Genomic DNA, 15,258 nt, shown 5'->3' on the forward strand with positions numbered 1-15,258 from the left:
CCCCCCAAACCCGCATCCTCCGGCCGCGGCCCCGGGGCAGCGGGCGGGGACGGGGACTAGCCCCGGGCGGGCTCTGAGAGGAGAGGGCGAGGAGGTGGGGGCTGATGGCTGGGGTCCGCTGTAGGGGAAGCGGCGGCTTTTCCGGGGGTGTGAAACCTTTCAGGAGTGAGAATGGCCGCAAGAGACTGAACTATTCCGCGAGTATTTCTCCCGCCAACCCCTCCCTCCATCCCTCCCTCCATCCTTCCCTCCATCCCTCCATCCTCGGCTCGGGTTCCCTGTGTGTCCGGTCCAGCCCCGCTCTCCCCTGCCCCATCCCGGTCTCTCTCCATCCCGGCAGCCGAAGCGGAGCGGGGCTTCCCCCGGGAGCGCCCGGGATTAGCAGAGAAAAACCGCGCCGGGACCTGGCTCATCCTCAGGCAGAGGCTTGGGGCTGAGGCTCCCGGGGGAAAACGAGTCCTTCCAGCCCAGATCCCCTCGGGAAAGAGGGTGCAAGGGGGTGTCCGGGCTCCGCGGGGGGCACGGCCGCCTCCCCCGGGGGTACGCGGCTCCCGGAGCCCGGCAGCGGCGTGGAAACAAACCGGCGGCACCGCGACCTCCCACGCCAAAGCAAACACGGCCCCGCACAGACCCTCCCCGGGGAAGGAGCAGCCGAGAGGCTCCCCTGATTTATTTGACTTTTTTTTTTTAACTGCATGGCCGGAGACGAAGGCGAAAGCTGCCGGCGAGGCTGAGCCGGGGAGCCGGTGCCGAGAGGTGCGGGCGTGGGAAGGGGCTGGGGAAGGGGCTGGCCGGGGGGGGAGGGCAGCGGAGGGCGGCAAAGGGGCTCCGGGCTGAAGGGACCCTGGGGAAGGGGACCGCCGCTGTCACCGCTTTTTCATGCCCAGCTCCGCAATGGGGGGGGCAGCGGCACCCAGAGCCCCGCGGCCGGCACCCTCCTGCCCAGGGTCTTTACAGCAACCCGGGGGGGGGAGAGGGGGTTTTTATGGGTCCCTCTGACAAGCACCAAAGGGAAAGTTCAGTGGAAGGAGGTGGAATGGGCGGGGCAGAGCCGGGGCCTGGGACACCCCGGCTACAGCAGCACCCCCCGGGGCCGGGCACCCCAGGCTGAAGCCGGGCAGCGCCCCCCGCCTCCCGCTCTCAGCCCCCGCCGCGGTACCCACCGACCCCGCCGCTGCCCCGCTCAGCCCGCCCAGCTCGGTAGCGATCGCCGCTCACCCCGGCCGGGCACCGCTGGGGCGGAGCCGCTGCCGCCGCCTGCCCCCGGTGCCCGGTGTCCCCCCCGTCCCGGTGCCCGGTGTGTCCCCCTGTCCCGGTACTCGGTGTCCCCCCCATCCCGGTGCCCGGTGTTCCCACCCGTCCCGGTGTCCGTTCCCTCGGGGACCTCGGTTTTTAGACGATAACTTGCGAGTGGCCCCGAAGCCGCTCCCCAAAGGCAGCTCTTTGCCTCAGCTCTATTTGGGGACGACAGACCCCCCCCCCGCCGCCCCCGAGGCAAAGGCGGCTGCAGGGGCTGCGGGGGGGGACACACACAGCCACAAGCTCCCCCCCCCCGGAGCGGGACATTTCTGCAGGCGATTCCTAGAAAGTGGAGCTGAAGCTGAAATGTCCATTTTGGAGTGAAACGCAAATATTTTCTATTTTATTGTTTCCCAGCTCGGTGCCTTCCTCTCCCTTTAGGTCTCGGCATCTCCGAAACCAAGAACCATTTGGCAGCTGGGAGATACCACGGTGTTAAAAAAATAATAATAAAATCAAATCGAGACAAACAGATGCAACCTCCTCCCCGACACACGGGGTAATGTGTGGAAAGTACTCGAGAACAATTCTCAACTCTTCAATCACTTTTTTCATCCCAAATTCCAGGGTTTAACCCAGCTCAGTAGCAGGTAGAGCAGCTCCTGCCAGGGTTGTGCTGGGTGTGGAGACCCCACGCCTCTGTCTGCGTGTCCGTGTGTCCGTGTGTGGGCAGACCTGTCCGTGCCACACACCATGATGTGAAGGACACACAGTCACTTCGGTCCCTTGTGCCCTGTGAACCTTTATCGTGACCCTCTACTCCTGTATCCCAGGTTTTGTGCAAATCTCTCCCATAACCCAAGATTTAAATCAAAATTCAGGCTATTTAAACACACACACAGCGTATTATCCCCCAGCTCTGCTGCTTCTTGCATTTAGGTGCGTGGGCACCATGATTAGAAATCCCAAGAGCTTTTTCCCTTGGGACCCGCAGAGCTCCGGTGTGTTGTCCCCTGCAGCCACCGCCCGGGAGGTGTTTTGGGATGTGCACACAAATGTACATTTTTCTGTCGTGCAGCAGAACAAACATCTCGGCCCGGTCGAGCCGAAACCCTGGCGAAACCCTGGGGATCTGCCCATAGGGCGAGAGATTTTTATTATTATTATTGTGGCTGTTGCCAGAAACCAGCAAACTTTACAATCCAGATGTTTTGAGAGTGTCAGAACAACTTGCTGCTGCTGCTGTTGGTTTTTATGGTGAAATCAAAAGCAATCGCTGTGGTTTATAATCTGAGAGCATCCAGCCTCGCAAAGAATGCAGGTTGCTCTTTGCTTTATACCTATCTAACCCAGATGCTCCGGGTATCTCCCACTGTTGACAGCCGTTTTCTTCAAAGGCTTGTCTTCAGCAATCCATCCATTAGGATAAAAAATGAGCTCTCATTCTCCTGCATTTGTTTTGGGAAGAGGGAAATTATTTAAACAACTGTATCTCCATTAAATGAGGGAGTGAGGGTGGAGAGCAGATCCCCTTACTTTCTGAAACGGAGCAAAGTGCTGTTTCACAAAACATATGCTTTCTGGGCCACATACCAGCTCTCACCTCGCACAAATAATTATTAGCTTGCCCACAACGCCCGTACAGTAATGAAGCAGAAGAGCTGTATTTCAGGGCTGCGAGGAGATGTCCTTCCCCTTCATTTCCTCACTTTCGTGGGTAAAAAGACAAAGAGTGACCATTAATGCTGATATCCACTCTAATCTTTTCGATTTCATTCATCCCTGCTGATTACATTTTTAAAGGCCCTGCTTCCTCGCATTGTACGAGCACCAGAGCTCGGCACAAAACGAGGGTCCGGCTTCCCATGTCGGCAGGATGCAGACACCCGCACGCAGGGCCGCTCGTGGGGAGGGACAGGGAAGGAGCTGGGGCGCGAGTGGGCCTTTCCGCGGGGATTCTCAATTTTCCTCCCTAAAGGAGGCTGCCACTTCAAACTTGGGCAAACTCGGCAACTTTTCGAAACGGAGCGATACTTACTGAGGATCACCCGGGCAGCCAGGAAACTCAGCAGAGCGAGTGTCAGCCTTGCTCCTTTTATTGTCGCCAATTAGGCATGTGTTGGTATAAAAAGGGCTCCAACGCTTCCAGCATTCCCCGTCCAGGAGGTAGCCGCGATCCTTTAGGACGTGGTCCTTTAAACAGCCCCATTGCCTTTTTTTTATTTACAATAAACACATTTTTGCTAATGAAACCCTCGCCCACTTTGCAATCCCCCCCCCTCCCCTCCCCAAACCCCATAAAGCTCCAACTTTGCATATCTGAGCCCTGTTCTGTTGGGCTGGGTCCTTCGGGGGTCCCAGGGTCAGGCTGGGGGCAGCAGGGTCATTGTATAGCCATCATGGGTCAATAAGCAACTGGTCAGGCTCTCAATCCACATCAGGCCTTGAAGAGGACTGGGAAATGGGAGAATCCATTCATAATAATAATAAACTTGTCAATCAATAACAGGCAGGAGAAATACTTTGTAAAAGGTAAAAAAAAAAAAAAAAAAAAAGTTTTTTTTCCTTTTAAAGTTTGACAACGTGAAACTTTACACCGTTTAAAAAATGCTCCGAGGGTATTTGTCTGTCACGGAGGAATTTTAAATCGTAATTGCTTTAAATATAACACTTAAAAGTTAAGGAATAAGTGTTGTAGGTATGAGTGCAATTTAAATAAGAATTGATAAATGTTTCCCGAAGAATATAAAATGCTCTTTGAGGGAAAAGGCAATATCCAAGACCATTCTCTGTCTTATAAAAAGACTGAAAGATTGTGGCTTTCTTGCAGCGCCTTTAACTTCTACTGATACCAGCACTTACTGAAGGGCAAGGAAGAGTTTTGGTTTAAGCTTATCTTAGCAACAAAAATATTTTCCGGCATTCTTTTAATTCTAAACTGAACTAGCAAACAAAATCCTGCGTTAGTAGTAAATCAATGGGTTAGAGATAGTAAGAGACTTTCCCTGGTTTAGCTGGGCTAGATTTAAAGGGGAAAAAACCCCCCACAAATTAAGATTTCTTCAAATGAAATTTGTTAAAGAGAAAACGTTCTGGGCTTATCATTTACTAATCTGCAAATTTTTTTAGTAGTAGTTGTTCCTGTATAAAAGGAGTAAAAGCCTGGATTAAGCAAGAAGAGGGAAAACAATTAAATCACGATGTAATATGGGAAACATCAAAAGGCGACAGAAGAATAATGCAAATTCTCTGCTGGCTTTAAGATTGAGGCATGAAATCTTCCATCTACTAACTTGTTTTTCCTCTTAGAAGTCTGTTGTTTTTTGGGTCGGGGGGGGGTGTGTTTGTTTGTTTTAAAGACATACACTTCTCTCAGTCACCACAAAAAATATTCTTTTAAGTAATCGGGGAAAAAATAGGTTGAAGACAGCAGGAAAATGGAGGTTCTGCCCTTCCAGCCTCCCATCGCATCCCTCGAAGGTGCCGGCTTCACCAGGACCCTCCTCCAAGCCTCTTCGCAAGGATTTCTCCAGGAGAAGAAACCCTCTTGGAAGCATTTAGCTGTATTTGCTTAGGAAAACAAACAAACAGATTTTTTTTTTTTTTCCCCCAATCGGCAGTGTTTATTACTGTATAATTTCCTTCAGCTGCTCTCTAGAAAATGTGGTTTCTTTGTTAGGGGATGGTGAAAGGCTGTTTATTAAGAAAGATAGAAATAAAGCAGAAAGTTTGAACGAGCAACCTTGGGATGTTTGAAGTCGGTGGAAGGATGGGCGAGTTTTTCATTCCCTGAACCGGGACCCTTCTCCCACGCCAGTAAAACCACGCGAAGGAGCTGCGGAGCCAACACAACTCAGCTGATTAAAAAAGAACGCCTCGTTTCTCCATCCTTTTGGGATCTGCTCCCCGGGACCTGTCCCAGTTTTGCCTTAAATCTCTCGGTTTTACTCCAAGCAAGGCTCGAAACCTTTTAAACGTGGTCCGAGCGGCACCATTTGGTCTGATGCAATCTATCGCTCTTCCTAGGCCTCTCCCGTAGTTTAAACCCTGCAGTTTTCATCAGATTGCACATCTTCGATTTTTTTTGGGGGGGGTTTGTTTGTTTTTTTATGTTTTTTTTCCCCAAAACCCGTGGTTTTTTTACAGGGAGGAAAAGGGAACAACAGCAGCAGCAGGGACAGCCCCAGCCTGCAGCCCCGCAAGCCCGAGCCTATTTTCAAACTAAACCCACTTTTCTGTCTTTGTATTTTGAAACAAAAGAGAGGGGAGCGGGATTTGCATCTTTATAAATTGTCACTAAATACTGCTTTTGTTTGCACGGGGGTAGTACCTAAAGAAAAAAAATCCCCAAAGAACCAAACTACTAACAACGGCCTCTGCATCGCAGCACAGATTCATTGCAAATTACCCCACAGCCCTGCACAGCTACGTGCTCCGCTCTTCTCAGCCACTGGTTTTCCAGAAGCCTCTTATAAATATGAAAACTAATAAATAGAGATGTTCAAATATTATTGTAGGACTAGTAGGATTTGTTAAAATACTATTCATTAGTGAGGCAATGTGCTCGAGGTTTAGATTGAGAATGGAGAGCCATTTTTCGGTGGTTTCATTGAATATTATTCACAAACTGCTCATGGAGAAGAAAGGAGGGAAATCCTGAAAAATAAGAGAGAAATCCTGAAAAATCAGAGAGAAATCCTGAAAAACAAGAGGGGTATCCTGAAACACAAGAGGGAAATCCTGAAAAATAAGAGGGGGATCCTGAAAAACAAGAGGGGTATCCTGAAACACAAGAGGGAAATCCTGAAAAATGGGAGAGAAATCCTGAAAAATAAGAGGGAAATCCTAAAAAATAAGAGGGAAATCCTGAAAAATAAGCCTGTCCCATGTGAATGAGAGGGAATATCTCTATCCCTGAGTTCGTCTAAGAGCATTTTACCAGTCCCTGGCTGCTGGCAGCATAAAGGTGGGTCCTGGAGCAGGGAGAGCCGTTATGAAGCCGCCCAGCACCCCAAAGTGAAGGAGGCATTTTTCTCCTCCGGGCAGGCCCTGGCCTGTCCGTGTGTCCGTCTGTCCTGCAGGCTGGGCCGGTGGGGCTTGGGTCTGCTTCTCCAGCTGCCTCCTGTAGCCTGTAAAATGTACCAGAGACGTTTAAAAAGCCCGTGTACCAAATGATTTGTAGAAATATTTTCATCCCAGACAGCTTAAGTGCCTGTCAGGAGTAACTGCCTCTGATCAAAATATTAGGGGCTTTAACCAGTGCCTGGTGCTGGGCTGCTCTCCGCTCCCCCAGACACGGTGGGCTGCCTGCAGGTCTTCTACAAACTATTTGAAATTTTTTAAAAAAATCAGAATTTCAATATTTTCCTTGAAAACATGCCTCGTATCTGAGCCAAAGGGCTTTTCCATCCCCTGAGAGGGCCTGAGTCTCCCGGAGGGAGCTCTAGGCCCGTCCCGCCCCAGCAAGCAACAAGAAGGTGGGAAATTGCATCCACGGAGGTTTCTAGATGGGAACTGCCGTGGGAGCGTTTGCTGAGGGGTATCTGCTCTGTATAGGGGCACGGCCAGGCTGTCCCTTGCTTTAGGGATCGCTGCATGGAGGGATCTTGGCATCATTTTTGGCCACCTCCTTTTCTGGATGCAAGAAAAGAAAATAAATAAAACGATTCCTTGCAATTGAAATAATTCAGTTGGGCCAATATTAATTTCTAAACACTTTTTTCGTGGTCAATCTGATGTATCCTCCCAAAGTGCTGCCTGCTCTGTGAATTCCTCCCTGCTCACTCCCTGCCCTCGCCCCGGCTCCCACCGGCAGCATCTCTCCCCCTTTTCCTGCTGGCACCTGCTTTTTTTTTTGCAGGTATCTCCCCCCTCGCCTGCTCTCTGCGAAGGATGTTGAACTTGGGAGAGCCACAAGTGAGATGATTGCAGCTGTCAGAGCAAAACCAACCCCCCCCCGGCGCTGAGACACCTCGCACACACCGTGCACAGCCCACGCAGAGGAGCCCCTAAAGCACCTTCCTAAACGGCGCACCCCAAACCCGTTGGGCGTTTTCAGGGGGTTTTCTTTTTATTTTGATTTTCCTCCCCCAGGCTTTCATGCCCTTGCACCAGGTCAAATCGCAAACGAGACACCGCGAAAGCAACGTGGAAAGCCCACGGGAAGCTCCAGCCGCAGCCTGCGGGATCCACGCTGCTGCCCGTGGCCGCGGGAGGGGTTTGCAGCGGCTCCTGCTCTCGCTCTGCCCGGCAGCCCCGGGAGGGAGCTGCGGAGCCCACCCCGTCCCGCCTGGAGCCCACGGAGCCCGCGGACGCGCGTGGATCCCCCTCCTCCTCCTCCTCCTCCTCCTCGTCCTCCTCCTCGTCCTCCCGCGCAGCTCCTCGCCAGCACCCATGGGCGCCCCTGACGCCGTGTGCATGCGCACTTCCGCGTCAGGCAAAAAAGCACCTTGTCTAAAACGAGAGCCCACTCGGGGAGGTGCGTGGGGAAGTCGTGTCCCTCTCCCCCCATCTTTTATTTCCCCCCCAACTGCCCCCACTCCCCCTTCCTCTGCCGCCCCAGCGAGGGGAGAGGGGTGGGAGGGAGGGGGGTCCCCACCACCGGCATCCCCTGGAAATGGGGATATCCCCAGAACCTGCTGACTTTTATTGCTTCCTGCGGAAACAACCAGCCCTGACAGGTACGAGGGAGAAACCTCCCAGGGATGCCTCACGGGTGAAGATTACCGCAGGGACCCTCAGGTTGTTGTTCGCTCCTCCCGGGGGGATTGGGCCCCCCGCCCTTGGGAGCAGTAGCTGGGCTGAGAGGCAGATACACAAATCAACAAATCAATCTACAAATACACAAATATATAACTCTACAAATACACAAATATACAAACACACCCACACACGCTGCTGGGTCTCCTGGCTGCGCCCATGTCCCGCAGCAGCATCGCTGGGGATGGGTGCAGCCCCGCTCCACCCCAGCACAGCCCCCCTCATCCCCAGCCCTCCCGTGGGACCCACGGAGCAGCCCATTCTGTGGCCGCTTCCGTATCAGGCCTGCAGCCACCCTAACAATCAACGGCAAGAAGGGCGAAAGCCACCGTACGCCTAATAACCACCAGCTCCTCTACACCTTTACAAACCGGGGGGAAGGTGCTAGAGCAAGGGACACCATGCCCAGCACCCCGCGTGTAGCGGGGCCCCCCGCCGTTAGCAGCAAGGACGCCTGTAGCAGAAACACGGGGCCCTTATGGTGCTACTAAAATGCCTTTTGCTTATGAACCACCACCCTGGCTGCAAGTACCCTGCCCACCACTATATATATGTGTATATATATATATACACGGATTTGCAAAGTATCTGTATGTCCCACGCTGAGCTGTCTGCGTCCCTATAGAGACGTCAACGCACACACACACCTATTCCATACTGAACTTTCCCCATAGCCCAAATATTGTCTCTTTGCCTTCCTATTGACAGAGATTTCCTGGGAAATGACGTATCCATACATTCGCCTCTGCGTGGCTCCTCAGCCCTGTTTCCTCCTGGCCGGCGATCAGGGGGCTCCAGCTCCTCTCTAAAGCCCCACGAGCAATCGGGAACAGTTTCTTGCATTGCTCGAACTTGTCTTTTCTCTCCCAGACCCCCTCGTAAACCCCGCGGCCTCATCAGCCCCCTCGGCCCGGGATATTCTCTGCCAGCTCCTTCCCTCCACCCCACGCTCCCCTCCTCCAGTCTGGCACGGAGCAAAGCTCAGCCTATAGGTAAAATGGCTCTGGCTTTATGTGGAAAGAAAAAGACCCAGGATCTCCCTTATATTTACGAAGGGAAACTCCAGGCTGGGCTGCAAAGCGGGACTTTTTGTGGTCCCACGGCGACAGCCACTGCGGCGAGCTGCAGTGTCCCCTCACCGGCCACTCTCGATGCAAACTCTCCCCCCTCCCCTCTGCCCAAACAAAGAGGAATTTGGTGTTTGTGTTGGCCGGCAGACCTTTACTCACAGGAAACTCTTGCCTGTGGAAAACGAGGGTGAAATGTGGTGGTTTAATGCAGCCAGAGCTGGAAAAAGGGGGAGATTTTCTTTCCGCAGCAAGGCCAGGCGGTTGCGGGGGGGGGTGCGCCCATGGGTGCTGGGGAGGGGAAGCCCCTGGCAGTGATTCCTCCCCCGGCAGGATGGGGATTGGCAGCGGGAAGCTCCTCGCTCGTCAGCCGGCGAGAAGGTAAAAGCAAATCAGGTGATCTCCGCTCCCAAATTCAAGGCGATGTTGGAGTTATTTTAAATTTTTTTACAGGCGTACTCAGGAATGCGCTTCCTCCTCCTCCTCCTCCTCCTCCTCTGGGATTGTTTCTAAATCGGGATCATTTGTGGTTGATCGTACATATAGTTTAACAAATTATTATTATCAAATTACTCCGATTTTGCCATTTGAACCACAAAAAAAAAAAAAAAAGGCAAAAGCAGAGGAAGACTAAAAGCAACTTTTCATGTGGGAGACAGACGAAGCTTGAAAGGCACCAGCCTGCGCTGCAGAGCTGCAGCTTCCCTTCCCCCAGAAAGGTTTCCGAGGTAACTGTTTCCCCAAAATTAGCCTCCTGAGCAGAGAGTTAAACCCCCTCGGTCCAGCCTCCGCGGCTCCACTCGCTCCGCTCAAGTAGCTTCAGGTTTAGAAAGAAATAGAGGGGACGGGACAATGGAGCTCCGGGCTGGGTAAGGGTGGGTTTTTTTTTCCCCCCTTTGGAGACAGAAATGTGCAGCCCTGCTTTGGGGAAAACATCGCCTGCTTTTGGGGAAAACATCGCCTGCTTTGGGGAAAACATCGCCTGCTTTGTAAGGCAGGAGCGAGCTATTAAATACCGAAGAAATCTTGGGACTTAAAAGTTTGAAATAAAGTTAAGCAGCGCAAAGGCATGCAAAAGAATTTCCTTTTTTTTTTTTCTTTCTTTTTTTTTTTTTTTTTAAAGAAAGAGTTTGGAAGAAAAAGATGCCAAGTGAATAAAGAACGTGTGTGAGTAAAAAGGAATAGAAGTATCTTTACATTGCTTTTATTTGCACATATCGCCGATGTTATTTGTTGCTACCGCGCTCCAGTCCGTGCTCATTCCCGCTAATAAATACAGTAATTGGCAATTAATAAGCATTCCACTCCGGGCTGAAGGATGAATTGTCGCCGAGTCAATCGTTTTGAAGAACTCGCTTAGAGTAAGAGCTTTCACGCTTTATTAAATATATAGGGACGCACCCCCCATCCCGGAGGAATCCGGGGGGATCGGGGAAGGCGCAGCAGCTTCTTCAACCAACCCTAAAAAAAAAACCCAACCCACCCCTAAACCGCGGAAACAAAGCTGCCGTCCCCTCGAAAACCCGGCGAGATTTGTCATATTTTCTTTTTTTTTTTTTTAAGGAAAAAAAAAGAAAAAAAATCCAAACCCCAAACCCCACCGAGGCTGCCTCTATTGTGTGCGCCCGGGGCTCGGGGCGGGGAAGCCGCGGGCACGCCCGGGAGCTGCGCGGGGCTGCGCGGGGCTGCGCGGTCCGCCCAGGGGTTTATGAGGTTTTGCGCGGGGGTGTGCGTGTGAAATGTTGGGGGTTTATGACATCACAGGCCCGGAGTGCCCAATCAGCTGGCGGGTGGCGGGGAGGGCTCGGTGGGGTGTTCCCTAGAATATACCGTCCGCGGCGGCGGGGCCGCGAGTGCGGAGCCCGGGGAAGGTGGGAGCCGCACGGAGCCCCGGGGCTCCCCCCGCCTCCCACACCCCCCCCTTCTCCGGTACCATTTTTCCGTCCCCCCCCTTGCCGGTAGCTTTGTTTGCTCAAGCACCTCAGTGGCTTTGCACAGCAAAGGGGGGGGGCTGTGCTTGTTGATCCCCCCCCCTAAAAAAAAACCAAAAAAGATATTATTTTTGAAGTGGAAGGTGGGGTGCGCGGCCGCGGGGTGGGAGCTGGCCGGGGGGAGCCCGGAGGATTCAAGATGTTTGACCTCTTTATTTTTCTTTCTTTTTTTTTTGCTGGGGAGGGTGAAGACGAGGAGTCAAGCCCCGGTGCAGGCGGAGGAACTGGGTGTTCGGAAGATGTTGCGAACCATTGACTGGAGCGTTTGAAAGGGAGATCGACTGCTTTGGCTTTTTCTTTTTTTTTTTTTTCTTTTTTTTTTTTTCCTCCCCTCCCCCCTCCCCCACCTCTCCGGAGGGGTAGGGATGTGTGTGATCAGGGAGTGGAAACAAATATGTCCTTATTTTCAATGCCCCCTTTGAAAGAGACAAAGTAAATGCTCCTTGCAAAATGTTCCTGACCTGCGAAGGGACCTTCGGAATTGTTCCAGCCACCATGGATTACAATGGGGAAGCCAGGCCGGGGGATTTTCATGCTGGCTATCAAGAAATCGAAGGGATAAACTTGGGATACTTACAGATCAATGGCACCCAGATGTTTGCTTTGGCCCAGGTCCTCAGCGACCTGTTTAAGGATATCCCCAGGACCACCATCAGCAAGAAGATGGAAACCTTAAAGATCAAGAGCCGACGCTGCGATCTCAAAGAGCTCCGGACCCTCAAAGCCATCCACTCGGTGCCCACCCGCGCGGTGAAATGCTCGCTCATCTCCAAGGCGGACCTGGAGGCTCTCTGCACCTCCTGCAAGAGCCTCAGCCCCCGGAGGAGGAAGAGGAAAAGGAAGAGCAAGAGGAGGGAGCAGCTGCTGCTGCCGGACCCGGGGGAGCTCTTCCCCTGCCCCCGGCCCCAGCTCCTGCCGCCCTGCAGAGCCGGCGGCTGCTGCGCTCCCGCGGCCCCCGCCCGCCCCAAGCTGCCCCCCGCCTTCCCCAAGCCGCGCTCGGCGCCGGCCGCGCTGCTGCCGCAGCCCTTCCACAGGGCCTTCCCCGCCTTCCAGAAGCCCCCCCGGGGCCGGAGGGGCTGCGGGCTGGCGGGCCGGGGAGGGGGGCTCTTCGCCGGCGTCCTGGCCGGGTACCCCCGCGACCTGGGGCTGCTGCACCCCGCGGCCGCGCACCCCGCCGCGCAGGCGGCCGCGCTCGCCCCGCCGGGCCGGCGCAAGCGGGGTCCCTGCTGTGCCAAGGGGCTCTTCCCGGCGGAGAAGGGGCCGGCGGCCGCCAGGAAGGGCCGCTCCTCCGTCTTCCCCGGCTCCAAGCGGCAAGGCACCTCCGCCGGCTACTCCAGCGACTCGGACTCCAGCCTGGACTTCGGTGGGTCCAGCCCGGCCACCTCCAGCGACTCGTCGGAGGAGGAGGAGGAAGAGGAGGAGGAGGAGGAGGAGGAGGAGGAAGGGGACACCTCGTGCAGCAGCGAGGAAGGCAGCTCCTCGGAGTCGGAGAGCAGCTCGCTGTGCAGCGGGGACTCGGTGCAGAGCACCCGGTACAGGCAGGCGGCTCTGCCCCGCTTCCAGCCGCAGCCCCCCCGGGAGCCCCTCGGCGAGGAGCGCCCCGCCGAGCCCCCCCCGAGCGTGGGCAAAGCCCTGCGCCCCGACCCCAACCTCCTCTTCCTCTCGCAGCAGCTCTGGGCCAGGACTTTGCGAGCATCAACTTTGGAAAGTTTGAGCCCGGCTCCAGCCCTGGGCTCGGGGGCCCAGCCGCTGCCGGAGCTGTACGCAAAGCAGGAGGCCTCCCCTTCCTCCTCCTCCTCCTCCTCCTTCTCCTCCTCCTCCTCCCCCCCTCCCTCCCCGAGCAGCACCCCTGGGGGGGCTCCGCAACAAAAGGAGGGAGGCTTTGGGGACGCGGAGCCCTGCGCCAAAGGGAAGGATTTGCACAAAGATGCCTCGAACAATAGAGCCTCGTTAGGCCCCAGTGACCAGGCAGAGAGGCAAAGCGGAGCTTTAGCCGGGCGAGCGCCTTCCCCAGAGCCGGCCCCGGGCGCGGCCCCGCAGCCCCCGGCTCAGGAGCTGGCGGGGAGCCTCGGCCCGGCCCCCCCCGGGGAGACGGGGGAGCCCCGGCGGGAGCACTTTGACCGGCTGATCCGGCAATCCAAGCTGTGGTGTTACGCCAAAGGGTTCAACCTGGACGGGAAAAGTTTGCGCCACGGAGGGAGGACGGAGCCCTGTAAAGCTGCCGAGCTCAAATCCCCCGGCTCCAAAAGAGCAGAGAGCCCCAGCACCTTGTCAAACAAAGCTTTGAAAGGCAATGGCTCGGAAAGGAATGCCAAGCGCAGACGCCTTGCCAGAGGCGCTGAGGCAGAAAGGCAACAGAGCTCCTCTAAAGGGAGGCCACAAAAGACTCAAAGGAGGAATGCCAAAAAGGGAAACACTCACTGCAAACGCCTCGGCAGCGCCGGGCCAACCCCGCCTCGGAATTCCTTCAGCCTCATGGGCAACTTCCCCTGTATTCCCTCCCTGGTCGTGGGGGAAGATGGGGACCTGTGTCCTGCCTCCTCCCTGGGGGTCAAAAACTCCTGGGCCCTCTCCAAAACTCACCCGCTGTGGAGCTGGCACCTGGGGGGCAACGCCATCCCCGTGCCCCCCAGCCTCAAATTCCGGGGCTATAGCTTGGAGGATCTCTAAGGACAGCGGACGGCCCGGAGGAAAGGTTTACATGCAACAGATGAGAGCTGCAGGCTGGGGCGGGAGGGGCCCGGGGGGGCGGGCCGGGGTGCCCCGGGGGCCGGGGAGGGGGGAACGGGCCCCTCCGTCCCGCCGAGCCCCGGGGCCGCCCGAGCCGGGGCTTCCCGGGCGGGGCGGGGGATGCCCGGAGGAGCCGTGCGGGGTCCGGGGGTGCGGGAGCTTTTTGGGGGAGAGAGTGAGTGTGTGCACGGCTTCGGCTGGGGGGAGGACGGGGGGTTTCCCCTCTCTGGCCGGGGAGGGGGGGTGATGATTATTTTTGTCCGTGTGTGTGCCGGGTCCGCTGGTGGGTTCGCGATGAGGTTAAGGACGAAGCTAAAACCCGCGATCAAACCCCGGGGGCGGCGGCCGGACGCCTTCCCCCCCCCCAACATTCCCGCTGCGAAAAGGGGGGGGGTTATTCCCAGCAAAGGGATTTGGGCCGAACCCCGCAGCTCGGAGGGGAGGGAAGGGGCTGCAGGGCTCGGCCCGGCCGGCAGCACCCCGACCCCCGCTCCCCCCCATATACCAAAAAACCGAGGAAAGAATAGATCTAATTTCTCCCTTTTCCTCCACAAACGCATTGGATTAACCTAATAATAATCACACGCAGAGAGAAATAATGATGTCATGCAGCATAAACACTCCTTTTCCGTCCGAGTCAATCCCGGCGAAATTGGGAGCAGCTACTCCAAATAACTATATTAATAGCAATGTAATGTTTTCTGTCTACTTAAGAGACAGGAAGAAAACACCAACTTTAAAAAGCCCAGGAAATTCTGTTTGCTAAAAGAAAACAGGAGGCTTTGAGAGGAAGTGATTTGAAACTGCTGCATGTATATTAAAAAAAAAAAAAAGAAGAAGAAAAAAAGTGAGTTTGCTGGATAATAACCCTAACTCGGATAGCCTAAAGGTAGCAGGCCTGTAAAAGCTTTACGGGCACAAGAAATAGGATCCAGGAGCATTAGCAATAGAGTACAGATGGACAATTTGATCTCTCCCGAGCTCCGGAGTGGAATGCGGGGAAGAATGCGGAGGGAATGTCTCTCTCCTCTGCAGAGGAAATCATATCCCAGTTTAACTTTTCTTGCAAACCAGTGGCTTTGTAACTGGCTCTTTGGACTATTTCTGATGTGATTTCCACCCCGCTTTGCCATCAAAGCCCGCCGGGCTCTCTGAAGTCCGCTCTGGTTTGGCAACGTGAGGCAAATCAAAGCTGATGTGGGGTGGGGTGGTTTTTTTTTTTTTGGGGGGGTGTGTGTGTGTGTGTGTTCTTTTCCTCCCCCTTCTTTGCAACAGCAAATCTGTGCAGCCCACGGCCGGGGATCACGCAGTGCCCGCTCGGGAATTTCTATTTTTCCTCCGCAGTCCTGCAAAAATTGGCTCCCCCCAAAAAAAAAAAAAAAATTCCCTTCACAGTCTCCTTTGCTTCCCGTGGAAAGGGAAGGGAAAGGGGAGGGAAAGGAGAATCATAGCAGAATTCAAAAGAAAATATT

At 54.8% G+C, this 15,258-nt stretch overlaps 1 protein-coding gene across 1 annotated transcript; it reads left to right on the forward strand.

Annotated features, from left to right (window-relative positions):
- The first annotated feature begins 10,890 nt into the window (after positions 1–10,890).
- EPOP (elongin BC and polycomb repressive complex 2 associated protein) lies at positions 10,891–13,774 on the forward strand. The gene is made up of 2 exons (XM_072885813.1): positions 10,891–10,994; positions 11,241–13,774. The coding sequence occupies exon 2, from the start codon at positions 11,507–11,509 to the stop codon at positions 13,724–13,726; it is 2,220 nt and encodes a 739-aa protein (XP_072741914.1). The 5' UTR covers positions 10,891–10,994; positions 11,241–11,506; the 3' UTR covers positions 13,727–13,774.
- The last annotated feature ends 1,484 nt before the right edge of the window (positions 13,775–15,258 follow it).

The sequence above is a fragment of the Ciconia boyciana genome, chromosome 22, assembly GCF_034638445.1.
Source record: "Ciconia boyciana chromosome 22, ASM3463844v1, whole genome shotgun sequence".
Lineage (NCBI taxonomy): Eukaryota > Metazoa > Chordata > Aves > Ciconiiformes > Ciconiidae > Ciconia > Ciconia boyciana.